Source organism: Trichomycterus rosablanca, chromosome 9 (genome assembly GCF_030014385.1).
Source record: "Trichomycterus rosablanca isolate fTriRos1 chromosome 9, fTriRos1.hap1, whole genome shotgun sequence".
Taxonomy (NCBI): Eukaryota; Metazoa; Chordata; class Actinopteri; order Siluriformes; family Trichomycteridae; genus Trichomycterus; species Trichomycterus rosablanca.
The window spans coordinates 35,254,349-35,281,070 of NC_085996.1; the positions used below are offsets into that span (position 1 = coordinate 35,254,349).

The 26,722-nt window shown below is 39.9% G+C and overlaps 2 protein-coding genes across 11 annotated transcripts in view; both read right to left on the reverse strand.

The window, feature by feature from the left end:
• kidins220b (kinase D-interacting substrate 220b) overlaps positions 1 to 9,524 on the reverse strand; it is a 33,744-nt gene extending 24,220 nt beyond the window's left edge. For 7 of the 8 annotated variants that reach the window (XM_063002318.1, XM_063002314.1, XM_063002317.1 and 4 more), the window contains exons 1-4: positions 9,363 to 9,524; positions 4,085 to 4,241; positions 2,854 to 2,952; positions 2,172 to 2,270 (exon numbers count right to left, since the gene is read on the reverse strand). In XM_063002318.1, the coding sequence (XP_062858388.1) occupies positions 2,172 to 2,270; positions 2,854 to 2,952; positions 4,085 to 4,216 (330 nt within the window). In that variant the 5' untranslated portion in view covers positions 4,217 to 4,241; positions 9,363 to 9,524. Of the gene's footprint in view, positions 1 to 2,171; positions 2,271 to 2,853; positions 2,953 to 4,084; positions 4,242 to 6,863; positions 6,951 to 9,362 lie in introns of those variants that run through there. The other variant, XM_063002312.1, reaches the window with a different exon arrangement.
• A 2,955-nt stretch (positions 9,525 to 12,479) lies between these two features.
• Positions 12,480 to 26,722, reverse strand: part of mboat2b (membrane bound O-acyltransferase domain containing 2b) — a 45,082-nt gene continuing 30,839 nt past the window's right edge. For all 3 annotated transcript variants that reach the window (XM_063002319.1, XM_063002321.1, XM_063002322.1), the window contains 8 exons: positions 20,813 to 20,867; positions 20,472 to 20,655; positions 19,137 to 19,329; positions 18,732 to 18,835; positions 18,582 to 18,646; positions 17,824 to 17,956; positions 14,921 to 15,072; positions 12,480 to 14,129 (listed from right to left, as the gene is read on the reverse strand). In XM_063002319.1, the coding sequence (XP_062858389.1) occupies positions 13,982 to 14,129; positions 14,921 to 15,072; positions 17,824 to 17,956; positions 18,582 to 18,646; positions 18,732 to 18,835; positions 19,137 to 19,329; positions 20,472 to 20,655; positions 20,813 to 20,867 (1,034 nt within the window). In that variant the 3' untranslated portion in view covers positions 12,480 to 13,981. The remainder of the gene's footprint in view (positions 14,130 to 14,920; positions 15,073 to 17,823; positions 17,957 to 18,581; positions 18,647 to 18,731; positions 18,836 to 19,136; positions 19,330 to 20,471; positions 20,656 to 20,812; positions 20,868 to 26,722) is intronic.

Here is a 26,722-nt window from a genome sequence, read left to right on the forward strand (position 1 = left end):
CCATAAACATCTTCATATCGATGTACAACAGCCATAGGTGCTCGAGTGGCACATCCGTAAAATATGCTAACCCACTACCGCTGAGATCCAGGGTTTGAATCTCAGTGGTGCTATCGGCCTACACAGGGCTGAACAGCCAAGCAATTGGGAGGTGCACCTGCCAGAGTGTTCTAATGCTGGTACCAACCGCAGATAATAAAATAAGGAGTGTTTACAGGGTTTACAGACCAGAATGATCCACTGTGGAATCCCCTAATACAGGGTTTTTCAAATCCTGGGTCGTCGCGAGCCAAAAAAATGGGTAACAGAAATAGGTGTATAAAAACGAAATAAACTTGTACATGAATGCCCCCTTGTGGAGGCTTACGTTACATCTTGTAAACCACAATTGGACCAGATTGCCAACATTTTTATTAATTAAGTATGTCTCGTTTTGAATGTGTTTTGTATTCATGCATTGTTTATGTTGCCCATGTAATGGCAAGAATCATGGACAAAATGTGGGTCGCTTGAAAATAGTTGAAATAGCCAAAAATAATAATAAATTGAGGTACAACAGCTAGAAAGCTGTACGTAGAATAATTTCCTAAGATCAACTCTAATAATATGTAATTAGATAGATAGATAGATAGATAGATAGATAGATAGATAGATAGATAGATAGATAGATAGATAGATAGATAGATAGATAGACAGACAGACAGACAGACAGACAGACAGACAGACAGATACTTTATTTATCCCGAAGGAAATGTCCATACACAGAAAAATCCTACAAACGTGTGGTCTGTTAACTCATTTAAAATCATATGTGAACATAATTTAAAGTATCAGCTATATAAAAAAATTTATTTAAACAGCCTTTTATTGTGGTACAAAATAATTAAGTGCCTCATTAAAATAATCAAGTTGGTCTTTTGTTGGTAGTTCTTGGTAGCCACATTTTCTTACGGACACCTTAAATGGTTGTTGAGCAACTTGTTGTTTATGTAAACTGGCTGACTTAGTTAATTGTATTTTTTTATGTTTTATCAGATTGTTTTGTGTAACATTAAAACCACCTCCTTGTTTCTACACTCACTGTCCATTTTATCAGCTCCACTTACCACACAGAAGCACTTTGTAGTTCTACAATTACTGACTGTAGTCCATCTGTTTCTCTACATACTTTTTTTAGCCTGCTTTCACCCTGTTCTTCAATGGTCAGGACCCCCACAGGACCACCACAGAGCAGGTATTATTTAGGTGGTGGATCATTCTCAGCACTGACATGGTGGTGGTGTGTTAGTGTGTGTTGTGCTGGTATGAGTGGATCAGACACAGCAGTGCTACTGAAGTTTTTAAATACCGTGTCCACCCACTGTCCACTCTATTAAGCACTCCTACCTAGTTGGTCCACCTTGTAGATGTAAAGTCAGAGACGATCGCTCATCTATTGCTGCTGTTTGAGTTGGTCATCTTCTAGACCTTCATCAGTGGTCACAGGACGCTGCCCACGGGGCGCTGTTGGCAGGTTATTTTTGGTTGGTGGACCATTCTCAGTCCAGCAGTGACAATGAGGTGTTTAAAACCCCATAAGAATTACTGTGTCTTATCCACTCATACCAGCACCATGTCAGTGTCACTGCAGTGCTGAGAATCATCCACCACCCAAATAATACCTGCTCTGTAGTGGTCCTGGGAGAGTCCTGACCATTGAAGAACAGCATGAAAGGGGGGTAACAAAGCATGCAGAGAAACAGATGGACTACAGTCAGTAATTGTAGAACTACAAAGTGCTTCTATATGGTAAGTGGAGCTGACAAAATGGACAGTGAGTGTAGAAACAAGGAGGTGGTTTTAATGTTATGGCTGATCAGTGTATGTTTGTTGATTGGTGCATTGATACATTCTTCATGAGGGAGATAGATCTGCTGAAATGCTACATATTGGGTTTAATATGTTGAACTGTAACACGTAAGCTGTAATGTGGTTTATGTTAATCTAAATGCACGGCCAGCAGCTAATTCTACTGATCAGCTCATAATGGTTTAGTGCCACGTCACGTAAAAACACAAGCTTCTAAATATCATATGCACCATGAACTTAACAGCTTGTTTATTTTTATTAAATTTGAACTGTTTGCAAAAACAAAAAGCTACACGTTTTTATTTCAGTGTCTTTAATCTCACCATGTCTCTGTGCTCAATGTAAGCACTGCTGTCCAGAAGCTCTTTCACCACTTCCACATGCCCCTCTTTAGCCGCTGAGATCAATGCAGACCAGCAGTCCTAAGGAAGGAGAGAGCGAGAGCAACCGTCACCATGGAAACTGCAACATGCATGGTCACTGTTGCCTTGGAAACAGTGATGGATAAGGCAATTGTTGGACTGAAAGCATTGCTCTAAGGGCGTGCGTGTGTGTGTGTGTGTGTGTTATGGGCTGCATACCAATTACTGAGAGATTCGACAGAAATGCCTTAGCTGCCAAAGCTACAGTACATGTGGTTTGTTTGTTTGTTTGTTTGATGCCATGTTTACACATTGGTCATTCTCATGGCAAAATAGGTACCTAGATTATATACAGGTTATTTATTCATGTTCTTTGTCTAGTGTCCTTTCTGTGTTTAGTTCTAGATGTGTATTATCAGTCTTGTATTTTTCGAGTCTCTGTTTTGGTTTTGTTAACAATTTCAACCATTGTATCTGGTATTTGGTATTGCAAGTCTTTGACGTTCTATGTTATATTTTGTGCACTTTGCCATTAAATGTTCAATGGTTATTCGTGTATTACAGTGGTCACATATCGGTGGACGCTCTCCCTTCCAGTTCATGTGGTACATTTTTGATCTTCATTGTGTAAACGCTTCCTCACCACATCGTCCAAGTTGACATTGGCGCCTCTTCTGATGAGCTCCTGGACGATCTCTAGACTGCCCTGTTCTGCAGCCAGCATCAGTGGTGTTTGTCCATTCTGAGCATTTATACAGACACACACACAGAGACAGAATGAGCATGACAATCAATAACAGCCTGGAAGGCATATGAATCGATGCAGGCCTATAACGGATGGTAAATGAGATTTCTTTCTTTGTAATCAAGTAAGCGATCCCTCTTTCGAGAGGATGTTGAATGAGGTAAGACAGGAAGACAGCTAAGCACTGGCTTTCGTTTGGAGCATGCTAACATGTTCATCTCCAAGAAAACATCTGCTTAAGACCTTTTTAATTATTGTTTGCAAGACTACACAGTTCCTCTGTGTTTGCTCTAAGCCAGTGCATACACAGTGTAATTAAAATATTAAAAGAATAAAAAGCTTTCACTCTGCCTTACACTGCGTAAACAACTTCCACAGCTTTAGCCTGCAAAATCAGGTATGTACAAAATTGGTGAATATTATGGTAGAAACAGGAGGAGGTATGGAGGTTTGGCTCCACTGTGTTTTATTTATATTGTATCCTGCCAGAAAACAGTGCTGCAGGTTCGAATCTTAGCAGAGGCACCAATCTGGCCAGCGTCCACATTTTTACATGGGTGTCACATTGAGCCTAGAGTGGCGCTCCATACGCTATACGGCTCTATGTGGGAACCCAACACTAGCAGGTGACAAGAAGTGGCCGCTGACACGTGTTGAAGGGGGCATGTAGCAATCTGCCTCTCCTTGATCAGATCATTGCTTGTGCAAGCAGCAGCGGATTCACACTCAGGAATTAGAAATGACTAGATTGGGGAATTATTGAGTTGAGAAGATTCAGCCACATTCCTTGCTAATAGGTATATAAAATTCTTGATAGAAACTGTTTATGCTTTTAGCTTTGAGGCAATAGTTTAAGGAAGGCCCCTTCCTGCTCCAGTTTGACTGTGCCCCTGTGCACAAAGCTAGGTTAATAAAGACATGGTTTCATGAGTTTCATTTACGCTACTGAACATACATTGCAGGCCAAACCTTTTTGTCCAGCATTAATTCCTAACCTGGTGATGCTCTTAACTCATGGGCACAAACTACTACAGATACACAACAACAATGTTGGGGGAAGCCTTCTTAAGGTTTTGGAATGGGTTATTTTTTAACATACTTCTGCCATGTAGTGTACTTGTTCACTTACATCACTCCGACCGTCCACCTCTTTACATTTATCCAGGTGGGCTTTGAGGGCAGCCAGGTTCTCTTCTTCCACATAACTGAAGAGATTCTGGATGGCTATAGTAGTCATCTTTATTGAAGTGGTGGTGTCCATGATTGCTGCTTAGCACCACAGCACCCTGATGAAAAAAATATAAAGAGCTCTTGATAATCATATTATGAGGAAAGATTCATTTTATTTTCAGCATCTATTTTACCTTGGGTAATTTTTACCTACTTTACCAAAAAAATCAATTGGCCAAAAAGTTGGTCTCAACTTCTAATTTGATTCCACTGTGTTGTATTACTGTGCACAATTTTTACAATTCTATATTGTCAAAATAATAACAAAAACTAAATAATAAAACATAATGGCCATAAAAGACCAAAGTATTGTACTCTGTAAGTGTCTTAGGGTTGATGTAAAGTGCTATATAAATGTGATGTATTATTATTATTACAAATGTTTAATCTAAACATAGTAAATGTCCTTTATTGTGACTACGTCTTTAAAGAATGTACTTACGAGAATACAACTAAGCTGTCATCGAGAATGGCTGACAGCTGACATTTAATAGTTAATGTTTCGTCCCTTGCATGATACATGATCTGCATTTAAAATGTCAAAAGGAAAACAACTGGCCTCATGCCAGTCACACTTCAAATCCAAGTGGTTCTGTTTTCTTAGTGCCAGGATGAGATAAGATGCCAGTTTCCCTCTAACTTTTACCAGACACCTGCTCGAACAAGTATTCCCCTCCACCGACATAGCTCATGCCTCAAAACACACCAAAACACTGAGCCAGTTGATCCTAAACAACATGCAAAACCAGACAAAACAGCCAAATAACTGCCTATAGATCTGAAAAACAGCCTAGGTACAGGCTAAGATGAGGGGCACCAATGCAAGTCTAGGCTTACTGCAACAGCAGCATCACCACCATTGCATCATTGCAGATTATCTCTCATCACACAAAAACGCAGGTATGATACACTGTTAAGCCACGACCTTTCTGTCCACTAATTCTAGTTTTTTTTTTGTTTGTTTGTTTTTTTGAGAAATTTAACACATTTTCTTTTTAAATAGAACGCTACATTTTGACAACAGATTCTGTACATAAAATAGATTATGTAATGTGCTAGATGTAAAATAGTTGCATGAGACTGAGTGTAAAATAGTGTAATGCCAAGTTCACACTACACGACTGGATCTCTTGTAATCAGGAGTCTTTCAGGTCGGTGTGGCTTTCACACTACACGACTGATCGACGATAGGGGGTCACACACTACACCATCTATCACCAACTGGAATCCAGCTTCTCTGGTCTCCCAAACTACGTTTTGTCACGAAAACAAACGTGAGAAGTGACGAGGGGTTTAATGTTACCACGTCCAAAAATGCACATCAACAAGTAGCGAGCGATCAAAGTCGATCAAATGAATCTGAGTGGATTTGGCTACGCGAACAACATGGATTGTGCTATAGTGAGTTGGAGGTGAATAAATATTTTTTGCAATGCAGCATGGGTGTTATGTTTTGTAGAGAACGATAAGGTCAGAAATACTGTAAAACGTGTGTGTGCCGATGTATTCTGATATAAACTATATTATGCCCCTGTCCCACCTTTTAATAACTCCTCCCCTGCGTTTCCCCACACACCTTATCTTGCGTTCTCATTGACTGTTCAACATAGCACTCATTGCCAGTCGGGCAACTCAGATCCAGATATTTCACATGCTAGATATATTTCTTTAGTCGCCACATAGCGATTGAGAGCCGAGTTTCGATCGCCGAGCAAAGATCCTGTAGAGTGAACTAGGCATAAGATAGATACATGAGATTGAGTAACATCTCATAGTTATGTATATAATAATTATTTATATATAAATATATAAAACATCAATGGTGTAAGGCAAATGGCATAGAAGAACGTGTTCAATTTAATTACAGGACCAACCAATATAATTAAAGCAAACAGTACAGTGTGTGTGGTTTGTTTTCACAGCACAATAAAGTAAAGCAAAATTAAGAAGCGCTGTGTAAGGGTTGGTTGCTACAAATGCAACAAGCTGCATATAAAAGCTAAAATTTGATAATGCAACACTATTTTTCCTGAACACTCTGTGATTTTATTATTTATATATTTTATTAATAACAGATACATGATATAAAATATAAAATATGAAATCCAAGGGGAAAATCTGACCCAACCCAATCACTCAATCACCAATATCCACTTGGCTGAAATGTAGCCAATGTTTGTTAATAGTTTGAGGTTAGAAGGAAAATATTTAAGGATAAATATTAATGAGTGCCAACATGAAGCGTTTTGTTCTTAGCAACTTTAGTATCATTTAGTAACATTATTAATCTGGACAAACCAGACTATACACAGGTAACACTTTAAATATCCAAATAAGCAAATAGGACCAAGTCACCAGGAAAGTCTACACATTTTACACTGTACATATTCAGCAACAGAGATGTGAGGAGGAAGCAAAAAACAAGGCGACACCCTTCACAGAGCAGCATGATGCATTTAAATCAAATAGGAGTGGTCTCTTATGAATAGGCAACACGTTACTGAGATCTAAACTGATCCTGACTACTAATTTGTTAGGCATACCACATGATATTTACATCAACTGAAAATGACAAAAAATGAAACAACAAAGACACAATGGTGGCTAAGCAAGAAACAAGCAACAATGCACCGATCACCAAACACAACACTCTCATGAGACAAAATCTGAATCCTTACCCACAGTACACGGCTCTGTCCTCGCTGGTATTTAGGACAGTCACTTTTCTCTCATCACCTATGTGGTTATGCCGTGTGTGTGTGTGTGTACCACTGTTACGGAATGGCATCATGTGTTATTCATGACCACTAGGCTTTGGTGTACGCCTGCTCTTCTGCACATGCTCAGCTGGCTGCCAGAATCCTCTTGTATTTTTTGCTTTTAAAAGAAATGAGATAAAAGCTAACAAAGATGCTGTTTATCAGTGTTTATTCTTATTCTTTCTTATTGTTTTGGCAAGATTTACTGCCTTTCCATGTCAACGATTTGAAAATGAATTTCACAGCTCTATTATAGGTAGCATGACCTTCAGCCAAGACTAAGAATAAATACACAGACATGGAAATAATGTTAGTAATAATTAAAAATAAAGTCTAGCTGAAAACTATCCACTCTTTTTACTCAGTAAAACAATAGTAATAAAATTCTGGTTGAATTCAAACTAGATGTTCTATTTTAAGACTACATTTACTGCATTTAGCAGACGACTTACAGAGGTGCTTCCTCAGTCAACATTTTCTTACTCTAGTACATGCAGACAACTGTCCAAGAACACAAATCCTTCTGAAACCCAGTTAGAACAAAAGGGTTTGGGGAAATAGGAGATTAGTAAACGCATTTAGTTTGAAGAGCTTAGTAGAGAGGTGAATCTTCAATCATCTTTTAAAGAGGGCTGTCTAAACAGACAGGGAAGCTCATTCCATCACTTAGATGATAATACAAAGAATAACCTTGAGTCCTGAGTGGTGGATCAATACGAGCTAGACCTGTGGCTAGAGTGGTGGATTGTATAGAACAGGATTTGATGAGTTCTCTAGGTAGACTGGTGCTGGTCCATTCTCTTCATCATGTTTAAGGCAGCTTGTATTAAATACTTCTGTGCTGAATTTTCAAAATCCAACTTTGTTTAGTTGTAATGCTGTAGAAACAGAACCTCTGTCCTTTGCCATGCTTTAATTCTCTGAAATAATTATCCATACTAATTAACTCTGACAGTTGGCACTTTGCTGTTCTTAGACGGTATGGATATCTGGTCCTATCGCCAATTCCAAATTCACATTAAGATGTGCTGGGGCAAAAGAAATCTAAGAGAAATTACTTTAATTAAGAAGACGTTGAGTTTTACACTATTCTAAGACCACCAGGGGCGGCACGGTGGCTCAGTGGGTATCACTGTCGCCTCACAGTAAGAAGGTCCTGGGTTTGATCCCCAGGTGGAGCGGTCTGAGTCCTTACTATGTGAAGTTTGCATGTTCTCCCCGTGTCTGCATGGGTTTCCTCCCACAGTCCAAAGACATGCAAATGAGGTGAATTGGAGATGCAAAATTGTCCATGACTGCGTTTGACATTAAACTTGTGAACTGATGAATATTGTGTAATGAGTAACTACCGTTTCTGTCATGAATGTAACCAAAGTGTAAAACATGAAGTTCAAATCCTAATAAATAAACAGATCTCCAGTTAAATTATTTTAACTGTTTAAACCTTTCACAAGGTGATAACGTTGAGTAACAGAAATACAAGAACACCAGGTAGGGCAGTGGTAGCTCAGTGGTTAAGATACTGAACTAGTAATCAGAAGGTTGCCGGTTCAAGCTGCACCACCACCATGTTACCACTGTTGGGCCCCTGAGCAATGCCCTTAACCCTCAAGACAGCTTGTATTAAATACTTCTGTTCTGTGTTGGATTTTCAAAATCCAACTTTGTTTAGTGGTAATGCTGTAGAAACAGAAAGTCTGTCCTTTGCCATGTTTTAATTCTCTGTGTTACCACTGTTGGGCCCCTGATCGAGGCCCTTAACCCTCAATATAAGTAATTCTCTGTGTTACCACTGTAATATAAGTAATGTGGTAATGAGTTGTATTTCAAGGCAAAGTTTATCTATATAGCACCTTAAACACAACCGTGGCTGACCAAAGTGCTCTACAGGCTCAGTATACTATGTAACATAAAAACTGTCAAAAATACATCTTACAATACCATGAAGAACATAATAAATTACATTCCTAAAACATAATACATATTAAAAGTGTTAAAACTATTAATTACAGTCGCTGCACCCCTCAACCAGTGTTAAACACCAGAGTACAAATATGTGTCTTCAGTCTTGACTTATAACACCAAATGATTGTACAGTCCTAATGAGGGATGGCAAGCCGATCTAATATGATAACATTAAACCATAATCAGTATCTCCTGTATAAGAGTCAACAATGCTATCAACAATTAAGAGGATGCTAACTAGCTAACCCAACACAGTATGAAATTAATCCCTTTTACAGTAAAGAATTAGGAATGACAGCACTGCAAACGATTTAATTTAATTAATGATAATAATAATAAACACAAAATGGTTCAGAACAGCCTTTATCCAATAACCTCATATAAACAGATTCGCTGCCTCATCAACATCGACACAATAAACGACGTATTAGTAAGCTCTATATTTAGTCCTACCTTCAAAAAGAAATGTTAAATATCCGGTTTGTTTGTTTTTCGTGTTTTGGTCTCCCTCTGTTGAATGCTGTGTTTTTATTCACTCTCCATCTTCGACAACAGCCATTTTAGAGGCGACTGGAGAAGCTCTGCTGTGGAGAGCTAAGCTACCTGCTACAGTCAATGGCGCCTCTGACGTCACCGCTGCCGTTCAAAACAATGCAAACTGAAAACAGTGCTGTAATGTACTTACAATAGGGCTGTGTCCTCAACCGCAACAGTGCACAACAGTAAGGCTGTGTCCTCAACCACTGTAGTGGACTGTGATATGGCTGAGCTGTACCACAACAATGTGAAAAAAACTGTAGTGGACTATAATAGAGCTGAACAGTACCACAACAGTGTGAAAAACCTGTGAAAAAACCTGTAGTGGACTATAATAGAGCTGAACAGTACCACGACAGTGTGAAAAACCTGTAGTGGACTATAATAGAGCTGAACAGTACCACGACAGTGTGAAAAACCTGTAGTGGACTATAATAGAGCTGAACAGTACCACGACAGTGTGAAAAAACCTGTAGTGGACTATAATAGAGCTGAACAGTACCACGACAGTGTGAAAAAACCTGTAGTGGACTATAATAGAGCTGAACAGTACCACGACAGTGTGAAAAAACCTGTAGTGGACTATAATAGAGCTGAACAGTACCACGACAGTGTGAAAAACCTGTAGTGGACTATAATAGAGCTGAACAGTACCACGACAGTGTGAAAAACCTGTAGTGGACTATAATAGAGCTGAACAGTACCACGACAGTGTGAAAAACCTGTAGTGGACTATAATAGAGCTGAACAGTACCACGACAATGTGGAAAAACCTGTAGTGGACTATAATAGAACTGAACAGTACCATGACAATGTGAAAAACCTGTAGTGGACTATAATAGAGCTGAACAGTACCATGACAATGTGAAAAACCTGTAGTGGACTATAATAGAGCTGAACAGTACCACGACAATGTGAAAAACCTGTAGTGGACTATAATAAAACTGAACAGTACCACGACAATGTGGAAAAACCTGTAGTGGACTATAATAGAGCTGAACAGTACTACAACAATGTGAAAAAACCTGTAGTGGACTATAATAGAGCTGAACAGTACTACAACAATGTGAAAAAACCTGTGGTGGACTATAATAAGCCTATAAAACGGCTTTATTGCTTATTGTAAATAGATGCAGTGCTCCACGCTAATGCACAACAGTATGTCGATGCCCAAAAAGTAAACTACAATATGGCGATATCCCAAAGTACTGCAGTAAACTACGTCTCAAATTACTGTAGAAAACCACCAAAATTAGGTGTCCCAAACCTCTATAAAGAATGTCAAAATCTGTGTCCCCAACCTAAAACAGTTTTATTTTTCATTTTATTAGGATTTTGGTCACATTCATGACAGTACAGGTAACTCAAGATTTATCAGTTCAGGTTTAATGTCAAACACAGTCATGGACAATTTTGTATCTCCAATTCACCTCACTTGCACGTATTTGGACTGTGGGAGGAAACCGGAGCTCCTGGAGGAAACCCACGCAGACACGGGGAGAACATGCAAACCACACAGAAAGGACCCAGACCTCTCCACCAGGGTATCGAACCCAGGACCTTCTTGCTGTGAGGCGACAGTGCTACCCACGTGCCAACTTGCCGCCCCTGAATTACTGTAGTGGATTCTAACAGCGCTGCAATGCACTGCAATAGTGTAAAGACTGGGTAAAACGGTGGGGCACTATAAAAAGGCTATTATCTAAAACGGCTCTATTATGCGGATTCCACACCACTGTTGTTTAGTGCAATAGAGATATGTCAATAACCTGTGTCCTAGTCCAGTCACCGTGAGGTCTAAAATCTCCTAGTCCTATCATTCTGTACCCGACCAGGTCCTCATGCTATTCAGTGGCCCACTAGCTACCACCTCTCACCATGTGCCGGGTATAAATATTAGTTCTGAGTTTCCTGTCTAAGGCCTTATTTTCAGACCATTTGTGTTAATCAGGCTCCCCTTAGGCCCTACTCATGGTCCTTGAAATCTTTCATAACCTAACACTGTGTTATGTTAGGTTGTGTGTGAGACATGCTATGCTGCTGGGGACTACCCCACCCCTTATGCAGTCACCTTGACCAGCCAGCAGAGGCCACATTTGTATAAAAATTTCTGTCGGTACTGGCCTCAAAATTATTTTTTATTAGACTTATCAATAGAAAAAGAATTATAACAGTTAATATGCTTGTTCTTACTATTGCTAATGATTGGGAATATCCATTGACCACAATAAAACCGAACTTAATCAAAGAGATTTGAAGATGTGAAGAGATTTACAAATTTCATTATATGAAATAAATTACATGCTTCCAACAAAAGGCCCTTAACTGTGTCAGCATGACAGTGCCCAAGGTCCATAAAGATATGAGTCCTGACAACCCAATTCACACCTTTAGATACATTCAAACATAAACTGCAGTGCCTGACCTCACAAATCTTCCCAAATAGGTTTGTAAAATGCTTAAACATTATATAAACTGGTTGCTTTTACACTTAACAGGTTGCACATGATTCTAATGATAAACACAATAGACCTAACCATAAACTTTCTGCCTGTAAAATAATGTAAATGTGTATACTTAATAATATGTCACATGATGGGATATGAATTTGTTTGGTGTATTACAAGCACTTTCCTGATGTTTTTGTTAATGATTCTTGTTAGGTTAATGATTCTTGTCCAACAGTGGAATGTGTACAGCACAAAGTGCAAGTTTTATGGCTAAATATTACAGGACAGATGATGTGAAACACTGCTCGGAAATTTAGCTTAAGTTGGCATTTAGAGCCTTTTCTAATTGTAACAGAATATTCTATTTATCTGTCAGTACAAATGACCTCACATTAATGATTAATAGTGACCAGCAGCAGGAACATTCTGTACTGCACTGTAAAATGAACATTATTGTGTTGGAGATAAGCATATAAACCGAATACTAATGAAACAGATTTGTCTATCAATACTAGATAAGAACTTATCACGACTAAGGGAATACCATGAACTGCAATATTATAAACACACAGCACAAGTGAAGTTATGAAAGGTTCTTATTTAATCACATTTACAAAGTTGGGTTTGTCACTGGGCAAACATTTCTCATCCACAGCTTTTCCTTAGTGCAGAATACTCTGACATATCAATAATCATGTTTAAAAATCTATTTCTATGATTTATGTGGAATCAGAAGGGACAAGGTTTTGAGAAAACAATGAAAAAACAAATTCATCCAAATATGACATGACAAGAACTGAACAGCCTTATTATTATGGGTTTAAATCATATACTTGAAAATAACAGAAAACTCTAGACAGTCTATAAGAGTATAAATTGGGAAATAATCATTTGTAAACCGCACAGAGATAAACAGCCACAGTCCACAGTCCACATTTTCAGCAGCCTTGGAATCAAAAGTGCTAGCTCATTATTTCAAGATTCTGAACATTTTTCAGAAAATACTGCAAATAAAAACTGTCAAATTTAGATTATTATAGTTCTTTATTTTCAATATTGACTTCATTTTATTCAAAGACCAATTCATTCCACAGCATCATTCACTTACACCTATGGACAATTTAGAGTAGCCAATGATTTTAAAGGCGAGAGGTAACCATATCCATAGGAAACACTAAATTTCAGAATAGATGGTATATACAACGTATTTTCCACCAAGATTATGAAAAATAGGTGGTCACTGTTCAGCTTTGTTTCAATTATAAGTCAATTTCGTTATTTTCATTACTATATTCTAGTCAGGGCTGCTGTTGGTCTGGTGGGACCCAGAAACACTGGATACAAGGTCATAATACAACTGGGATAAGGGATTACACACTCATTTACTCACTCACCTACAACTAGCGACAATTTAGAGTAGCCAATCCACCTTATACATATTTTGGGATGTGGGGGGAAAACAGACTACACTGAGGAAACCCACAGTTTCCCACAGAAAGACTGCCAAACCCATCACAGACTGTGACCGAAGGCTAGGACCCATGTTGCTATATGGCACCAAGTGTACCAGCAACATCACTGTGCTGCCCTATTTAAACATGATCATTGTAAATTTTTTATTTTTAGGTATCACAATATTTATTTTTGGAACCTTAGTGTCAGCTCTCTTAAATATCAAATGTGTTTTGGTAATATTACAGGATCTCCAGTTCATGAGCTTTTTTAAAAATAATTCTGTCTCTGTCTCCTGCAACATTTTGCTGCCTGATTCTCACAAATAACAGAGTGGTGATGGGGGTTTAGAGGAAAAATAGCATGATTCAATACATCAGGGTATTCTTATCCCATCTTAACATCACCATCAGTCAGATTCAAACCCAGCCCCTCAAGTCATTACCAAGTAAGTTCTGGTACCACCATTTTGAGCCCAGGTCAGTGTATGGACCAACTGAATGAGTCCAAACAGGGGCTTGTTTGTTTTTATTGGTCTGTTTCTGTGTTTCATTGGCCGACTCGCTTCACATGTGTCTGCAGATGGGAGCGCTGGCCGTTGAGTGTGCTAAAGTGGAGGTGTAAATACTGGGCTCATGTAGCTTTGAGTTTCTGGTTGCTTGTAGAGTCGGAACTGGAGGAAACTGAACTCTGCTGCTCCTTCAGTCGCAGGTGCCGAGGTTTGACTGGAAGAGCTATGGCCAACAACACACAGCCTATATGGATGGAAAAGTACCATGACCTAAAATAAAGAACAGAAAAGTAGAGAGAGAGGGGAGATAAGATAAAATATATTATGAAACACGTTTTACATATGCTGCATGCCCGTAACTCGTAGACACCCCTTTTAAACCCCTTTTAACTTATGGATTTGGTGATTTTAGCTATAACAATTTTTAACAGGTGCAGAAATGGGGTATACAGTTCATATATGCAGATCGTTTTTTTTGTTTGTTTGTTTTTTTATTTTCTTTATGCATTTTCTCCCCTTTTTCTCTCTTTTTTTTAGCGAGCCCAATTGCCCGATTGCGTCATGCTTCCTCTCCACCAATGCTGATCCCTGCTCTGATTGAGGAGAACTAAGCTAACCCACGCCCCCTCCGACACGTGGGCAGCATGCCGTATGCATCTTATCACCTACACTTTGACGAGTGCAGTGCAGCTCAGCGTTGTGTACGGAGAGACACACCCTGAAAGCACTCTTTTCTCATCTCTGTGCAAGTGCCATCGATCAGCAGCAGAGGTCGTAATTGCACCAGTCATGAGAGAGAGACCCCATCCGGCTTAGTCCCGCCCATCTGGACAACAGGCCAACCGTTGTTCATGTGGCCGCTCAGCCTTAGACGGCAGGCAGAGCTGAAATTCGATACGATGTATTTAAGATCCAGCTCTGGTTCCAGCGTGTGTGCACCACCTGAGCGGCCTATATATGCAGGTTGTTAATGTAAATTATTATTTGATGCATTAAAATCAGTTTCTGTAGTTTTTAAGGTAAAGAAGCAAAAGTGTTTTGTTTTATAATTGTGAACATACCTGTAAAATTTAAGTGAGGGACCGACCGACAGCAACACAAAGGGCACGACAGTGTAACAAATAGCTATCTGTGTGCTCGCCCATGTGATGACATCATACACAAACTTGTGTGTTGCTGAACCCAAGAAGTATGGTCTTACATTGTGCCTTACCTAAGGAAGCAATAAGAGAAGGAAAAAAACATAAATATATATACACACACTGCTCAAAAGAATTAAAGGAACGAAAGATTCAAGTTGAAAATCTTTGCTGATATAAATTGTGTCATTTGTGGAGAACAAAATATCATACAAACGGTCAATGGAAACCAAAATCATCAACCTACTGAGACCTGGATTCAATATCACACAGAAAATCAAAGTAAAACATTTAAATCACAAGATGATGCAATATGTGTCAATTTCATCGCGTCAGTCAGTAGTGTGTACGCCCCCATGTGTCTGTATGCACTCCCGACAACGTCTGGGCATGCTCCTGATGAGATGGCGGATGGTGTCCTGGGGGATGTCCTCCCACACCTGGGTCAGGGCATCAGTGAGCTCTTGGAAAGTCTGTGGCACTAAGTGGCAGCACCGGATGCACTGATACATAACATCCCAGAAGATCTCAAGTGAATTTGGGTCTAAGGAACATGGAAGACCAGTCAATGGCATAAAGGCCTTTGGCATCCAGGAACTGCCTACACACTCTGGCCACATGAGGCCGGCATTGTCCTGCACCAGGGCCCAGTGCACCAGTGTAATGTCTGCCTATGGCTCTGAGGATTTCATCCCGGTACCTAACAATAGTCAGGGTACCACTGGCTATCACGTTGGCTATATGATACAAATACATACACTGATCAGCCATAGAATTAAAACCACCTCCTTGTTTCTACACACATTGTCTATTTTATCAGCTCCACTTACCATATAGAAGCACTTTGAAATTGTACAATTACTGACTGTAGTCCATCTGTTTCTCTGCATGCTTTGTTAGCCCCCTTTCATGCTGTTCTTCAATGGTCAGAACCCCCACAGGACCACCACAGAGCAGGTATTATTTGTGTGGTGGATCATTCTTAGCACTGCAGTGACTTTGAAATGGTGATGGTGTGTTAGTGTGTCACCTCACTATCAGTGCTGGACTGAGAATAGTCCACCAACCAAAAATATCAAGCCAACAGCGCCCCATGGGCAGCGTCCTGTGACCACTGATGAAGGTCTAGAAGATGACCAACTCAAACAGCAGCAATAGATGAGTGATCGTCTCTGGCTTTACATTTACAAGGTGGACCAACTAGGTAAGAGTGTCTAATACCATTGAAGAACAGGGTGAAAGCAGGATGTAGAGAAATAGATGGACTACAGTCAGTAATTGTAGAACTACAAAGTGCTCCTGTATGGTAAGTGGAGCTGATAAAATGGACAGTGAGTGTAGAAACAAGGAGGTGGTTTTAATGTTATGGCTGATCGGTGTATATACTGTTAAAAGATGAAGGGAACACTTAATTATCTCGTATATCATAATCATCATAATCATCATAAACAGATAGACAGATAGATAGATACAGTGTAAAAATTTTCCCCTTCACCCTTCCAACTATGCCAAATGATTGAATGTATAACGCCTCAAGGGGAAAATAGCAAGAAGGTAAAAATTAAAGGTGAATAGTGTCATATAATGCCAGGATTGAAGATCATAAATGTAAAATACAGTCAGACCTGAATCTCTTAACATTTCCCTGCGGTTTGCCATTAAATTCGGCTTGCTTCAGTGAGTTTTAAATCTAGGCAGACAACCCTTCATTGCCCTCCACTGAGCCTTCCGTCCATCTTACTTAAGTATTAGCCGTCTGGCAGGCAGGCACCACACTAACTGACTGCTTAAGTGGATCAATCTCCTTTCTCTGAAGTGTCTTCAATAACCTGCGGAGGTTTCATCTCCTTTATGCATTTAAAAGAGGGTTTAAATTTCAGTCGATACATGATTAGTGGTTTTATTCCTAAGTCAATACTTCCTGTCCTTTTACATATTCACCTTAACTGAAATAATTGTTTAATATAAAGAGTGATGTGTTTACTGCGAAGGCAAAATAAACAAATAATCGTTTAAAATAACTGCATTACAATGTCATATACAATTTACAAGTAAATGCCTGCATGGTTTTTAGGTTTTTATTTTGTATGAGTATTAAAAAGGGCTGTCAAGGATTAAAAAACTACGTTATCTGGAACATTCATACAAAGATAGTGAAAAAGGTACCACAGTGCAAATGCACAAATTTGTGCACACATTTTTACTTAAACTTTTCTTTTACCCTATAGTTATTGCCTGTTCAATGTTTTTGTAGAAAAAAATAATAAATTATTCATTCTGCACATTTTAATATATAAGTAGAGTTTATTTGCTAAATGTAAATTAATAAATAACATAAATAAAACAGTGTTGCATGTGCAAAAGTGGCACATTTAATGTTTCATAGGATTTTCACGTTGACCACCACTTAATCCTGGTCAGGGTCACAGTGGGCTGGGCACAATGCAATAACACATCCCGAACAGGACAACAATCCATCCTAAGGCCTCGACTAACCCCCTACCCCCAACAACATAGCCAATCATGTTTGTATGTCGTCGCCTGACTGGTCAACCATATAGCATCTTGCTCCTGGTCACTGCCTGTGAGGAGTTTTAGCCCCGTGTCCATATCCGTTTTCTTCCACCTCCCAAAACATGTCTGTATTTAGATGGACTACCCTAAAATGTACCTGGTCTGGGTGAGTGAGTCCCTTTCCGGGGTTATATTTCTGCCTTGCAGTCCTATATTTCAGTCCTTCTGGCTAAGCTCTGGACCCACTGTGATCCTGATTGTGATTAAGTGACTTACATATCACACACATCCAATTTCAGAAAGTTCTTTACCGCTCTGGCTGCCAGCGTGATAACAATGCCTGTGAGGAAGGTGAGGTAGTAGCCTGGGTAAGCTCCATGCCACATAGCTGAGAGTATGAAGGTGGCGGCTGTGGGGTTGTAAGGACAGCGCTCGTAACAAACCCTGCACAGGAAATACAACAAACCACAAACACATCTTACAACTGTAGAGAATTTTCTCTGACACCTAAGCAGATGCCAGTATTATATATTGACATCATAATAATTAAACTGCTGAATATATTTAATAATAACCGTTTAATTATTCTAATATTATTTTAGCCCATTTTTATTAAGCACCATTTAAATAGAAAAAAAAATTATAAGCCTGCATTTTACAAGAAAGCAAGCAATGCAACCTTCAGATTTAGATTTACTGCAAAGAGGCAGAATAGTGGCACAGCTGTGACACTGCAAGAAAAAAAACTGCAAGCAAACTGCAAGAACAAAACTGTTTCTGCTTGAAACTATTGATGTGTACTCGTTTTAATCATGTTTTAACATCATTTTAAACCACTTGTTTTATTAGCTTCTTATTTTAATAGTGCTAAAGTAAATTTTCTTTGTCCCTTAAATATAACACCTCTAAGCAAATTACTCATTTCATACCAGCAGCATTTAGAGAATCACTTCTATGTGACCTGAACCTGTGCTGTTTTAAAAAAATTTAATACGGTTCTAGACAAAACACTGGCACCTTGTAAAATCTAGGCTCAACAAAATGAACATTCTGTCAACAATCATTTTACCTTTTAAGCCAGTGTGCTGTCTGAATATTCCAGTTATCCAGGAACACTTTAAAACTGGTGGCAAACTGAAACAGGACAGAAAGAGAATGAGAAATCTTCTCTTGTGTAATTTATGAACGAGGTAAAGCGGGTAATGAAAAAAAGCCTGACCTCTATGTTCATTATCCTCAGGTTGGAAATGAGGTCCCATTGCGCCACTCCATCATTATTGTAGCCATTAAAGCCAAAGCCCGCTGCGTTGTTAATGGCATCAGCTGAAACAGCATGGACGCAGGGTCACAGATCAGACACAGGATATAACGACATAGAATGTTAGCAGTACTGAGCATCCTGGATTCGGTCTCGGTTGTAAAATACGATTCAGATTACAGCTCTGATCACACCAGTAAGGTGCCGTTTCTTTTGACTGGGAGATTTTAGCCAAACATGCCCTTAAGGTCCAGTTAGCATTTTAGCCATACCTAACCTGTAATGTGGTAGACTTTAGTGTTTTACATTAGAAATGAAAAACTTTTGCAGAAAGATTTTTATTACTGTATGTTTCAGAAAACTAACCCAGAGTCCAGACAAAGTAGTATTTGGGCCGAGTGGTCAGCATGGACAGATACAGGTAGACCACTTGGGCATAGAAAGGGGTTTTGGCGATGAAGTCGTCGTCAATGTTTCGTTCCACGGGACAGACTTTGCAGACGGAAAGAAAGACCATCAGAGAGATGAAGCAGGTAGCCAGTTTACGAATAACCTCCATCTGTCAATGAAAAAAGAAGCGGATCGTTCTTAGCTATTTTATACAATCTACAAATTCTCACACAAAATGCAAAAAGAAACTTTTATAAAACATACAACATTAAAATTAAATCACATGGTTAAAAAAAGTGTGAACACTTAACAGCAATACAGTATTATACAGACATTACAATCTGTGATTGGGTGGTGCAGCAATAAAACAGCCGGCTGGGTACCTACACACAGACTCATGATGGGTCTGTAGGTGGAGGGAGAATAGCTGAAACAGGCAGCTATTCTCAGTTGGGCAGTTGTAGCCTAGTGGTCAGGGTACTGGACTAGTAATCGAAAGGTCGCTAGCCCTTAAGCAAGACCCCTAAAACCTCAATTTTTAGATAATATACTGTCACAGTACTGTAAGCGTCAGCTAAATGCCGAAAATGTAAATGTAAACAGGGATCCTCATTGCTGCCTGACCGAGACACCTGCATCAAGAGGCTCTCCGTGTGAAATACTGTGCTCTGTGAGACCCCGTCCTCAGCAGGTAAAAAGAAGCCCCTAGTGGAATGTCTGATCATTTCCATAATAGTATCTACACCCATGAGTGGAATATCTATGCATAGTATGACTATTTACAGTAAATCAATTATGAAAAAGGCTTTTCACTAATGCATGTCAACTTTTTATTTATAAGAAAGAAGCTGGGCAGCAAAGCAATCTGTGAACATGGATTCTGAGGTCTGTGAGGACTTCTGCATGCGCTTCCTGTATCAGAAGGACTTTCTCCATGTAATTTGGTTATCTCCCTCACAAAAACCACTCTTAATTGCCTCTAGGTCACACTGAGTGAGTGAATGCATGCATTTCCCTGGACTGGTAATCCATCCATTATTTCTGCATGGCACCTGACCCTCTGTGACCCTAACCAGGATGAAGTGGTTATTAAAAATAAATGATCAAAATGAAAAGCTGTTGAATGCGTGATGTTTTCTCAGATTGTTTGTGCTTGTTTATGCAGTCCCACAGTACTGAGACTGTAATTAAAAGCTAAGAGACTCCAGCAGAGAGCAACATCTTCAGTATTCAGTGAGGGGATGATGATGATGATGATGATGAACTGTAAGTGCTACTTAATACAGTAAATAAATTCAGTAAAAACCTTACGTTAGGAGAAGGGTCGTTCAGCCTGTTCTTATCCTGTAGTTTGCGACTGCTCTCCTGTTCTTTGTGTCGGAAGGGTTTGCCTTCGATAAAGGCGATGTAATCATTGTAAGAACAAGTGGGGCCTGCCAGGATGCCCATGAAGTTACAGTTATAGCTGAAGTACTCCAGGAGACTGGGCATCCGCCTGTACATAAACCAGCAAAACAAAATTCCTTACAATCCACATTAACATCAGAACCAACGAACATCTGGTGGAGCTTTTACACGTGGTCATTTAGTCATTTTACTATTCCACACTACTTCCTGATCATTCCACACACTGTGGTCACTGTTTTACATACCTGATGGCCAACAACTTTTGATTTGGAGTAAGCTGATCCTCCTTCCGGGCCATTCCTGTCAACAGCAAGACAGAAAAATAAATAAGACAGTAAAATTACATAAAATATGATCTTTTTTTGTATATAATTGGATATTTGATATTTTCTATTTTTCCCACTTTCTCCCCCAATTTTCTCCCCCAGTCTAGTCGTGTCCAATTACCCTGATTGTGTCCTCTATACTGATTCGACCCTTCACCGCTGACTGAGGACGCCTCTCAACTGACATACGCCCCCTCCGGAATGTACAGTCAGTACAAACTGCATTTTTCACCTGCACGAGTCGAGTTCATACACTGATGGGCACTGTGTATGGAGGGCCACACCCCCATCAGCATTATTCCTCAGCCCTGTGCAGGCGCCATCAGTCAGCCAGCAGGGGCCGCAGTTGCACCAGTTATGAGGACCTATGATCCGACTTTTTACCCCTAACCCTGAACAACAGCCAATCGTTGTTTATGCTGCCGCCCAGCCCAGTCAGAAGGCAGAGCTGAGATTCGATACAATGTATTCGAAACCCCAACTCTGGTGCGCTAGCGTACTTTACCGCTGTGCCACCTGAGCGGCTGATATTTGATCTGACATTAATGTAAAACACATAGCATGTGAAACATTATCCAAGGTCACTTTCATTTTATTTTCTGATATACTCTTGAACTTCCATAAATGTCAGTTATTATTTCATAAGCTTGTTTACATATTTACAATTAGTTTTACATGTGAATGTAAGAATTTGTTGATCTTTTTTGTGTATAAGAACCAAGAGTGATGTTTCTAGGGGACACATTCACATAAAGCACTACAATCAAAAAGCTGCAGCATGAAATGATAGAGCAGAAGCACGTCTAAAAGCTGTCAAGACCCAAGCTTACTCCCTCTAGGTTGTGTGTAGCCAGTGAGGTATGTTAGTTTATTAGATTACATTATACACCGATCAGCCATAACATTAAAACCACCTCCTTGTTTCTACACTCAATGTCCAATTTATCAGCTCCACTTACTATATAGAAGCACTTTGTAGTTCTGCAATTACTGACTGTAGTCCATCTATTTCTCTACATGTTAGCCCCCTTTCATGCTGCTTCAATAGTCAGGACCACCACAGAGCAGGTGGATCATACTCAGCACTGCGGTGACACTGACATGGTGCTGGTATGAGTGGATGAGACACAGCAGCGCTGCTGAAGTTTTTAAATACTGTGTCCACTCACTGTCCACTCTATTGAACATTCCTAAATAGTTGGTCCACCTTGTAGATGTAAAGTCAGAGACGATCGCTCATCTATTGCTGTTGTTTAAGTTGGTCATCTTCTAGACCTTCATCAGTGGTCACTGGATGCTGCCCATGGGCCGCTGTTGGCTGGATATTTTTGGTTGGTTGACGATTTTCAGTCCAGCAGTGACAGTGAGGTGTTTAAAAACTCCAGCAGCGCTGCTGTGTCTGATCCACTCATACCAGCACAACACACACTAACACACCACCACCATGTCAGTGTCACTGCAGTGCTGAGAATGATCCACCACCCAAATAATACCTACTCTGTAGTGGTCCTGTGGGGGTCCTGACCATTGAAGAACAGTATGAAAGAGGGCTAACAAAGCATGCAGAGAAATAGATGGACTACAGTCAGTAATTGTAGAACTACAAAGTGCTTCTATATGGTAAGTGGAGCTGATAAAATGGACAGTGAGTGTAGAAACAAGGAGGTGGTTTTAATGTTATGGCTGATCGATGTATATATTATATTTATATTATAAAATAAAATCTTGACGGAAAACTGAAGTTTGATGAAGTCAGTAATTGTCACATGTGCTTGAGGAAGTGAAACACTCCTTGTCAAAAGAGATGCAGACATTTCTTCTTTAAACTTCTTTAAAAAGGCCCCAACAGCAAAATAAGGGTCCTAAAATTAGCTACAACTAAAAACAAGAAAACACTTGTGAGATCTATGTGCAACAATTTGCACATCACTGCTAACTGCTGCAGTAAACTGCTGGGGAAAAAAGCTGGAAACAGAAAAATTCACTTAAATACACACACACACACACTTTATGGCTAAATGTATGTTTTTTCTGTTTATTTTTTTTTTTAATGCAATTTCTCCCCTTTTTCTCTCCACCAATGCCGATCCCCGCTCTGATTGAGGAGAACGAAGCTAACCCACGCCCCCTCCGACACGTGGGCAGCATGCCATATGCATCTTATCACCTACACTTTGACGAGTGCAGTGCAGCTCAGCGTTGTGTACGGAGAGTCACACCCTGAGAGCACTCTTTTCTCATCTCTGTGCAGGTGCCATCAATTAGCCAGCAGAGGTCGTAATTGCACCCTTCATGAGAGAGAGTCCCACCCATATCTGAACAACAGGCCAATCGTTGTTCATGTGGCCGCTCAGCCTTAGACGGCAGGCAGAGCTAAGATTCGATACGATGTATTCGAGATCCCAACTCTGGTTCCAGCGTGTGTTTTTACCGCTGCGCCACCTGATCGGCATGGCTAAATGTATGTTGACACCCAACCATAAACTTGTTGGACATTCCAAAAACAATGGAAATTAATATAGTATGTCCTTTTTAAAGCTTTTTTTCTCTTAAATTTACATGTCAGAAATAAGTAAATAAGTTGGATTATAGGAACAATAAAATAACCTGTAAACCCAGCCAGGGTTATGAATAACATTTAAATGGTGTGATATCTTAAATTTGTAAAAATCACATTCATAGCCGCTTCTGTAACAATTGAAAATGTCACGGGACCCGCTTTAGAAACCACTGATCTAAGGATGTAACTGTCTTTTACAGTACACCTCTTCTTATTAGTGTGCAGCCGGGCGTAGTGGTTTCCTCTAAAATCCCGACACTGGAGCTGATGAATGGAACTAATTAGAGAGCAGCAGTGAGCCGTAAATTAATTAACTTCCTTCTTCCTTCTAGTTTGCGTCAGAGCATCTGATGAGCCTCCTCATGCCTCAGATGATCGTCTTACTGACTGAAGAGGGGGAGACGACCCAGAGGATGCTACTTAAAAAACCTTGTTTGTTTTATTGCTGAATTATGTTGCAGACAAGATTAGCCGACTAATCTGCCCGCATTATATTTAATGTCTGGCTTATGATGAAAATCTACAGGAAGTGAGCAATAACCTGGTATTAATCAGTTAGCTATAAACTGTAGATATGAAGTAATTTCTAACATTCTTATCATACAGTGCCATACAGTGTCGAAAACCACACACATTCTAACATGGTGAACACTGTGATCATTAGATAGGTATTTGCACGAAACTAGAAGCTAGAAGTCTTGCACTGGTGCTATAAAGGCTTAGCTTAAAAACAAGGGAAGGCACAATGTAGACATCAAGCATAATGTTTCAAACCCTGGGCCATGACCCTTGGGTTGGTCACGAGCCAAAAAAATGAGTTGCAGAGATCAACAAATTTTAACAGGTACATAAACAAATAAACTTGTACAAGGACACCCCCTTGTGGAGGTTTTATGTTACATCTTGTAAACCACAGTGGGACCAGATTGCCAACATACTGCCAAATATATTTCAGGCGCCCAGGTGGCGCAGTTGGATGTTCTGCTGGCACACCAGCACTGAGATTCTGAACTCCTGAGTTCGAACCTCAGCTTTGCTAACGGTCAGCTGGGCGCCCTCTAGCAGGCATAATCAGCAGTACCTGCAGCAGACAAAATTGACCATTTAAAGTCTGTCAGGACCATTTTATTGACCATTTAAAGTCTGTCAGATTAATATGGGCGGGGTCTTCAACGCTGTGTAAGGTCCTTGGTTAGTAGGCGCCTGTACAGGAAGTGGAGGAGCGCGTGGATCAGTGCGTGGCTCTCTGCGCCCGAATACTGGCCTCATGCGCGAATTCACCAAACGTGTGGGTGAATAAGAAGGGGTCGGTGTACTGCGTACGCATCAGAGGGAGCGTGGGGCAGGAGAATATACCCTCCTTAGACACAACTGGAGTCTCAAGCAGCGGAAGACGAATTGACTATGCTAAATTGGGAGGAAAAGGGTAAAATGCATAAACAAAATAGCAAAAATTAAGTTTTCCTCAGACGGCACTGCATCAAGAACCGCCACTCAACAATAGCTGATATAACCACATGGGTGAGGGATTACTTTGGCAAACCTGTCAGGTACTACAATACAGAGTTACATGCACAAATGATACTTAAAACTTAAGTGTGCAAAAAAGAAGCCTTTTGTTAATCATGTCCAGAAGTGGCGTCGACTTCTCTGGGCTCGGAGGCATCTAGGATGGACCATCACACAGTGGAAACGTGTATTGTGGTCAGATAAATCAGCATTCCAGGTCTTTTTTGAAAAAAATGAACGCCGTGTGCTCCGGACCAAAGACAAAAAGGACCATCCAGACTGTTATCAGCAACAAGTCCAAGAGCCAGGGTCTGTCATGGTATGGGGTTGTGTCAGTGCCCTTGGCAAAGGTCATTTACACCTCTGTGATGGCAGCATTAATGCAGAAAAGTACATTGAGATCTTAGAGCAAGACATCTTTTCCAGGGACGTCCAGCATTTTTCAACAAGACAATGAAAAATCCCATGCTGCACACATTACAAAGGCATGGATGCAGAAGAAGAGGATACGGGTACTGGCCTGGCCTGCCTGCATTCCTGACCTGTCCCCAATAGAGAATTTTTAAACGAAAAATGCAACAATGACGACCCCGTACTGTTGCACATCTTAAGACGTGTTTGCAGGAAGAACGAGACAAAATAAAAGCTGAAACTCTAAATCACTCGGTATCCTCGGTGCCAAAACGTCTTTTAAGTGTGGTGAAAAGGAATGGCAACATTACAAAGTGGTAAATGCTTTACTGTCCCAACTTTTTTTTAAATGTGTTGCAGGCCTGAAATGCAGGAATGGATGTTTATTAATAAATGAAATGAAGTTGACCAGACAAAACATGAAATATCTCAGGTTCATCCTGTCTGCAATCAAACAAAAGTCAAAGTAAATGTAAGAAACTGTGTTTTTTTATTATTTGCATTTTCCATACTGTCCCAACTTTTCCTGATTTGGGGTTGTATATGATTGTCATAAGAACTGGCATTTTTAACTAATAATGCAGTCAAAACTTAGATGTAATGGTCATTTACTTTTGTGTGTTTTAATATTAGCTAGCATTGCTGGCAAACAAGGCAGATTTTTAGAATGTGCAAATGCAGGTATAGTAGTGAGTTAGTACATTTACACTACGTTAGGCCAAGTTTTATTACTAAAGCTGTCAAAACATGATATCTTGAAATTAGCTGTGCCTTATACACAGTAATAAGTCCTGGCTAAACTGCTAACTGCACTGCTAACTGCACTGTTTTCACAGTTTCAGCTCACACTGTTTTGCAAAGAGATGCAGGTTTCGTTGTGGTTCAGCACAGATACAGATACAGAGCAGAAAAGGAAGGAAGACTGTGTTGTTAATGATGTGGTTTAAAGATGTATAGCGTAGGGCTGACGTGATGTGGGTTATTTTTCATTCCGTAAAGAACAGAAGAGAATAGAACAGAAGGCCCCGTCGTGCTGCTTTCGTTCCAGCCTCCTGTATCATCCATCTCCCAGTGCTTTAATTAGCTTCACCGGGGGGGTTGGCAGCAGATGCACTGTGAACACCTGCATTCTTCAAATACAGTCAGTCATGGAGTGAATATTTTAGATAAGTAAACAAACGGAACAGTAAAAGCCTGATTTAGAATATTAATATATAAAATAATAAAAGTGTCAGTGAGCTTTGTGGTTTGGTCTCATAATTCCTTGTAAGTAATGAAGATTTACTGTCGCTTCTGACCTCTCTGTTTATACTATATGGACAAACGTATTGAGACACCCATTCTAATTA